Raw genomic sequence first — 7,386 nt, 5'->3', positions numbered from 1 at the left:
TAACCAAGACTTAGCCTGCCAGCTAACCAAATATTTAGCTTACTAACTGATTTTGATTTTAACTGATAAGACTTTTAACTCACTAAGTTTTAGATACAATAGCTAATAATCATTAATCAGGTGTTAGCAAACAATCGATACCCAACTCATCCTTTGAGTTTTGAGCCATCAGCCTAGTTGATTTTTGTACAAATTTTCCACAACTTTTAAGCTCATGTTAAAATTTAACAAGATAAATCAGTTCCACAAAAATAAATTAATAATAATAATAATAATGTGAGGACTGAGTGTAGTCATAGCTAAACGCAGTGTTGGTGTTGGCGATGCCTCAGGCATTTGTTCAACACAAAAAGTCAAGACGGTCCCAGAAACAGAGCAGGCCAGCCAAAAACAGACGACTATAAACTGTTTTTAAATTGCACAAAAACCAGCACTTCCTTTCTGATGCCAACAGTTCAAATTAGACAGTAAATTCAGTGACAACATTTAAAGTCACATCAGTAGTTCGTGTTTTTCACTGGCTCTCAGATGTACTAAAAGCATGATGAAGTTTACTTGGTCTCTGTCCCTTATGAACTTTGTTACATCCTACATTTAAACCAAAGTTCATGCTCAATAATCCAGGTAAAAAATCCAACAAAGTTCAGTCAGGTCATCTGGACGGTTTCTTTCTTTTGTTGAGATGTTTCGTCCTTCATCCAAAGGACTTCATCAGTCCAAGGAGCCACAACAAACCCAGTCCCACAAGCAGCACACTCCCATAGTGGACCAACCAGTTTGCTGGTGATAAGATGGTTTTTGGGGCCCACCCTCTCCCCCATCGACTCCTCTGAGGCAGTCATAGCTACAGAGGTTCAAAACATCAAAGTTCATGCTGGATGGTTTCTTTCTTTTGTTGAGATGTTTCATCCTTTCTCCATTGTTGGATTTTTTTTACCTGAACTTTGATGTTTTGAACCACTTTAGCTATGGCTGCCTCAGAGGAGTCAACAGGAGAGAGGGTGTGCCCCAAAAACCATCTTATCACCAGCAAACTGGTTGGTCCACTATGTGAGTGTGATGCTTGTGGGACTCAGTTTTTTTGTGGCTCCTCAGACTGATGGATTTGGATGAAGGACGAAACGTCTCAACAAAAAAAAAGAAAGCATCCAGATGACATACCTACATTTAGATGAATCCAAACCAGACCTTAACAAATAAATAATTTATTTTTGAGTTTCATCTATAACATCCTCGTTATGAAATGACTTTTGATCTTAGCTTTAGGCAGCCATGTAGAGAGGCTAAGTCTGTTAGCTGAATGTGTAAAAAACAGCCGATCCTTTCAAGATAGGCTGGAACCAAGACCCATCACATGAAAAACCACAAAACTCTTTGCTACAAATTTGCATATTTTATGGAGTATAGTAAAGATGCAGGCGATGGGAGGAAACAGACTTGATTTGAAATGTGTTCGATCTTCCAGGCTCCATTACCAACTTATTACTCAAAATGGCCTTTGTGTCAAATAAATAACTTCAGCTGCTTCACCAAGTGCCGATGCACAGTAAAGTCATCTCGTCACTCAACTTCCTCAGGTGTAAAACGTGAAAACGGGCCAAAGTGGACCCATTTGTTCTGGATTTTCCCTCCTTGCATAGAGACGTCCACAGCGACAGCTCAACACGTCAGAGGGCAGACGTGTGACAGAAATCATCTAAACACACAGCCACTGTTTCTCCAAAGCATTCAAAACAAAGCTAAGACATTCTTCTTCACAGTACCTGGATTTAATTCAGCTCTCGTACCTGCTCACTGCGTTGACTGTAAACTTCAGCCACGTTATGATCAGCATTATTTTAACTGGTGTGTGCGTCAAGGACAAATGATCATGACCATAGTCTGCATGTTGCACTGGACACTTGTCATATATTACTTTAGAACCCGTTCTATAGCTTATTAGAACTGTTAACACATGTACATATTTACCACTTCCTGTGATAATGTGGCAAGTGTTCAGTGGACGTCAAAACAATACAAAACTCAGACTGTCCAGGTCCCCTGGGGTTCTGTAGCCTAGAGAAGAAAGCCTGACGTAGCGGACTGAGACGTGTAAGACGCAGCCTGAAATGAAGCAGAAACGTAGACCGAACGTTAATACGCCTGTCCAACTCGAAACGTGCACGCTCATTCACACAACTGCAGCTGGGTTTGTTTCGATGGAGGAAAAGAGGGATTGTCATTGGAGAGTCTGTAAGACTGACTGGATGAAGACGAAGAAGAAGACAAGAATCAGTCTGATGTTCAGTTTTGAACCGAACTGAAAGGAGACACGAGCAGACTGGACCGGGACTGGACTCCAAACCAGTCTTGATGAAGTGGAGCTTCTTTAAACTCATCCACAACAATAATCACATTTCACTCCCTTTATGTTAATGTTTATGTTGTGCTCCTTTTCTCTGCTGTCGCAACAAAATGGACATTTAAGTGAACGACTAACTGAAGTGGATGGACATGTTAAATTTTTAAACGTCAATTAAAAAGTAAATAATTTTTTTTAAATCTTCCATCGTGGTACAGATTTGCTGATTAAAAAAAAAAAACATCTCTAAAAAAGGTTAAATTATTAAAAGCAGGAGATTTAAACGTCAGATGATGGTTTAGTTCAGAGAAGCAAACATCTGATGAATTCAATACTTTTTACATCAGATGTGAGAAAAAAAGAAGTGTTTTTTTCTGTAGGATCGTTGTCTGAAAACCCGTATGTTTCAGTCATTAAATGCATCAGTAAAATAAACAGTGATTGATCGACCTGTACATCACTCTTCAACATTCTCAGTAAAAATGTTTGAACGATTTCCAAACTTAGTCCAAAAATACCTAAAAGCCAGCCGTCTCTGAGCAACATAATATATATATTCTACTTTAAAAACCTGCAGCCCACATCAAGATTCCAGTCCAATTCAGTCCAGTCCAGCTGCAAGGTCCAGTTCAGCTCAAAGGTCCCTTTTCAGGCCAGTCCAGTCCGGTCTGACCTCTTCCATGTTTCACGGCTCCTCAAACAGCTGGAGGTCCAGTCTGACGACAATCTCCCCCGTGGGAACCTCGTGGAGCAGCAGCCTCTTTGTGATTGGTCCTTTAGAGCCCTGGTCCTTTTTTATTTCAGCCAACCGGATCTCAGTTCTACCAAGGAAGTCTGCAGAGACAAGTGGAAGACAGAAGACGAGCGGGAGGACGTTTAAACCCCGAGCTGGACAGACGATAAGACACAGGATGGATTTAAATGAAGCGGTACAGACCGTCGGGCGAGAACTGGTCTCGTTCAAACACAGTGATACAGAGGACGTCCTGTTCGAGGTCCTTAATAAAAAACTGACAGTTGGAATTCCACTTGGGATTCAACGTGTCCTGCAAGACAAGAACAACAAACTGCATGATCTGAGACAAACAACGACCGCACGGCAGGATGTGACTGAGAGGTGAGAGATAGCTTGTAGCTGTTTCCATTCTAATTTTCTGAGATACTGAATTTGGGGTTTTCATTAGTTGTCAGTTATAATCATAACATTAAAAGAAATAAACTTTTGAAATATACCAGTCTGTGTGTAATGAATGAATATAATACACAAGTTTCACTTTTTGAATGGAATTACTGAAATAAATCAACTTTTTCACGATATTCTAACTTTATGACCAGCACCTGTATTTTGCCTCAAAACCCAAAGTCATTGCACACTGAATGGAGTCAAACACTTTGATGCATGGATGGTAAAACAGAACAAAGTTAAAAAAGTATTTTGACCATAGAAATTGTAGAGAAGACCGTATAAAGAGGACAGCAGTCCTACCTGTACGGTTTTAGTGATATGGCACTGAGAACCCATGTTTACTTCACAGTATGGGTTACTTTTTCCTGGAGACATAGACAAGAACGATGCTGTTTATTCTTGTTTAATTTATTCAAATCCCTCAAAACCAGATAAAACTAAAACACAATAAATCCAGTTTAAACCAGAGGAGGTTTCTCCTACCGTGGGAGCGACAGGGTTTGAGCTCGATCCCCTCCACAATGTTGACCATCAGTCTGCCGATTCCCGTTGCCCTCTGAGACCGCACTGAGATGCAGAAACACGGAGAAACATCAGAATCCTGACGGCAGCCTGAGCTGCTGACCTGACGGACGCTCACCTAAATACGCCTTCTCCCTCTTCTTCTTCTCCGTCTCAATGAAGAGCTCTGAAGCTGCCTTGATTTTCTGAACCCACGCCGTCCTGCAGGACCACGAGAACAACGTCTACTACAGGTGTTTCAAACCAGGTTAAAAATGGAAAATGTTTAGTTTGTTATTTATAGTAATTTACATTAGTAGTTTATTTTTAAAGAACATTCACAGAGAATTTCTCCTTCATCTTTCTGTGTAGTTTAACCTTTCTGTCAGACTGACTTTTATTCCCGACACCGTGAAAGGCGGGTAATCCTGTAAATGCCTATCTGTGTGTTTTCATTTGTATATCTGTTAGCAAAACATCTGATTAACTGGTAGACAGCCTATATTAAAACACTCAGAAATGTGTAATTAGATGTGCATCGACATTTGACAACTGATTAAAGTTGAATGTTGCCCCTATTCAAGATGGCTGCTACATCTAATTGACCTTAACAAAAGCAAACATGGCTCTAACTCAGCCACTCCTGCTGATACTGAGCTAAATGTGAAATGGTAGTTGACAGTCATCCTTATATACTCTTATACTTGTAGTCTTAGTACTCTTGTAAATACTATGTCTCTCTTTTAACTCATTTATTTATACATGTCGACATGGAGAGAGACCAAACATAATTTCATTACACATGGTACAATGACAATAAAAGTTATTTCTTCTTATTTGCAAACAAACAGCTACAACTTGTACAACTTTTATTGTCAAATGTTTTATTTTAATCATGATCATATGATTGTCCAAAAGTTCTAGAAGCAAATTAAAAGTAGCAAAAGGTCATTTGGAAGCAAAAAAAAAAAAGCAAAAATGTTAGCTGGATGCTAAAAGTAGCGAAAGGCCAATAAGAAGCAAAAAACAAAAGGTTAGCTAGATGCTAAAAGTCAAAAAAAGGACACTTAGAAGCAAAAAACAGCAAAACGCTAGCTGATGCTAAAAGTAGCAAAAGGCCATTTAGAAGCAAAAAAACCCCAGCAAAAGCTTAGCTACGGGGCAGCACGGTGGCGCAACTGGTAGAGCTGCTGCCTCTCAGCGAGCAGGTCCTTGGTTCAAATCCCGGTCCAGGGGCCTTTCTGGGTGGAGTTTGCATGTTCTCTACGTGCATGTGTGGGTTTTCTCCGGGTGTGCCGGTTTCCTCCCTCAGACCAAAAACATGCATGTTAGGCTGATTGGTAATTCAAATTGTCCCTAGGTGTGAGTGAGAGAGTGAATGGTTGTTTGTCTCTATGTGGCCCTGTGATGGACTGGAGACCTGTCCAGGGTGTACCCCGCCCCTCGCACAGTGATTGCTGGACATGGGCACTGGCGACACCCCATGACCCAAAATGGAAGAAGCAGGTAAAAGATAATGCAAAAGGCCAATTAGAAGAAAAAACAGCAAAAGTTTAGCTAGATGCTAAAAGTAGCAAAAGGCCAATTAGAAGCAAAAAACAGCTAAATGTTAGCTCAATGCTAAAAGTAGAAAAAAGGCAATTAAAAGCAAAAAAAATAAAAACAGCAAAAAGGTTAGCTAGATGCTAAAAGTAGCAAAAAGGCCTTTTAGAAACAAAAACAGCAAAAGGTTAGCCAGATGCTAAAAGTAGCAAAAGGCCTTTTATAAGTAAAAAAAACAGCAAAAGCTAGCTAAATGCTAAAAGTAGAAAAAAGCCAATTAGAAGCAAAACGCTGCAAAAGATTAGCTAGATGCTAAAATTATCAAAAAGCCAATTAGAAGCAAAAACAGCAAAAGATTAGCTAGATGCTAAAAGCAGCAAAAAGTTTATAAGCTTAAAGTAGCAAAAGGATAGCTAAAAGTAGCCTAAAAAGTCGAGAAGTGTGCCAACAGCTGAAGCAGATTTCAAAGAGAAGAATATTATGAAGAAATCTTTATGTAGCTCTTTAGGGAAAACATTTGAAAACAAAGTAAAATATTTTAAAAAGTATAAAAGTTACAAACCCCCCCCCCCCACCACCACCACAAAAAACAAAAACAGCACTGATCTCCTGTATGAGCTGAACATTTTCATATCTACACGACTAAAATAGAAACAAGGTATGCAGACGTAGTTTGCATAAAACAATAGCAGTAACACTGACTCAGCAGCAGCTGTGTTTGGGACTGGGGGTTTGGACATGTGGAGACTGGGTCTCATGTCACCTTTCATTGATGCTTTCAGCTCTGAGGGTGTAAACCCGGTCGATGTGGGAGATGTGGAACAGAGGTTCGTCTCCTGAGGGGTCTGTCGGCAGCTTCACCAATACCTCGTTCAGGAAGATTGGCTAAAAATGATGAGAAGGCTCCATTTAAACCCCATTTTATAACTTTTATCACCATGTTCATCTATTCTAGATTTGCTTCATGTTGTATAATGAGTCAGCTTTCAGAAAGGCAAAAAGAAATATGTGAGCATATTTTTTAGACAGCGCTAAGAACACACATCACCGAGCAGTTAGTGTGTCACCTTACCGTTTTGTACATGCGATACTGCAGGTGGGTCTTTGAGGAGAAGACTTTGTCCGACCCTGAAAATCCCAGAGGTTTGATGACCTCAAAGAAAACAGGAAACAAGAAATTAATTATATACCCCCTTCATAAACACGTCACCTTATAGCTCAAAGGTTCTCAATATGAGCAGCTAGCTCATTTTTACTGATGTTAGAAGCACCAGCTTAAAACATAATCCAGGAAAAGCAGAAACATGAAATTTTAAACAGCTGTTCGTGAAATTTGAATTATTACACAACTTTTAAAGGGACATCATTCTTTGAAGGAATCACCCGCCTGATCTGTGGGCCTCAGACTGACCTGTGGTCTTCAGACTGACCTGTGGTCTTCAGACTGACCTGTACGCCTCAGAATGACCTGTACGCCTCAGACTGACCTGTGGTCTTCAGACTGACCTGTACGCCTCAGAATGACCTGTACGCCTCAGACTGACCTGTGGGCCAAAGACTGACTTGTGGTCTTCAGACTGACCTGTGGTCTTCAGCCTGACCTGTGGTATTCAGCCTGACCTTCTGTGGTCTTCAGCCTGGCCTGTGGTCTTCAGACTGACCCGTGGTCTTCAGACTGACCTCTGAGCCTCAGACTGACCTGTGGTCTTCAGAATGACCTGTGGTCTTCAGACTGACCTGTACGCCTCAGAATGACCTGTGGTCATCAGACTGACCTGTGGACTTCAGACTGACCTCCTGTGGGCCTCAGACTGAC

At 40.7% G+C, this 7,386-nt stretch overlaps 1 protein-coding gene across 1 annotated transcript; it reads right to left on the bottom strand.

Annotated features, from left to right (window-relative positions):
* Positions 1-3,010: 3,010 nt before the first annotated feature.
* LOC119420137 (intersectin-1-like) lies at positions 3,011-6,719 on the bottom strand. Its single transcript, XM_037687518.1, has 7 exons — positions 6,643-6,719; positions 6,334-6,455; positions 4,168-4,250; positions 4,011-4,094; positions 3,828-3,892; positions 3,279-3,387; positions 3,011-3,175 (listed from the first exon to the last, which is right to left on the bottom strand). The coding sequence occupies exons 1-7, from the start codon at positions 6,652-6,654 to the stop codon at positions 3,027-3,029; spliced, it is 624 nt and encodes a 207-aa protein (XP_037543446.1). The 5' UTR covers positions 6,655-6,719; the 3' UTR covers positions 3,011-3,026.
* Between the last annotated feature and the right edge of the window lie 667 nt (positions 6,720-7,386).

This window comes from Nematolebias whitei, chromosome 1 (genome assembly GCF_014905685.2).
Source record: "Nematolebias whitei isolate Nwh7 chromosome 1, NemWhi1, whole genome shotgun sequence".
In the NCBI taxonomy this organism is placed as follows: Eukaryota; Metazoa; Chordata; class Actinopteri; order Cyprinodontiformes; family Rivulidae; genus Nematolebias; species Nematolebias whitei.
The sequence above is the reverse complement of the archived record's forward strand: the minus strand, read 5'-3'. Positions and strand labels throughout refer to the sequence as shown.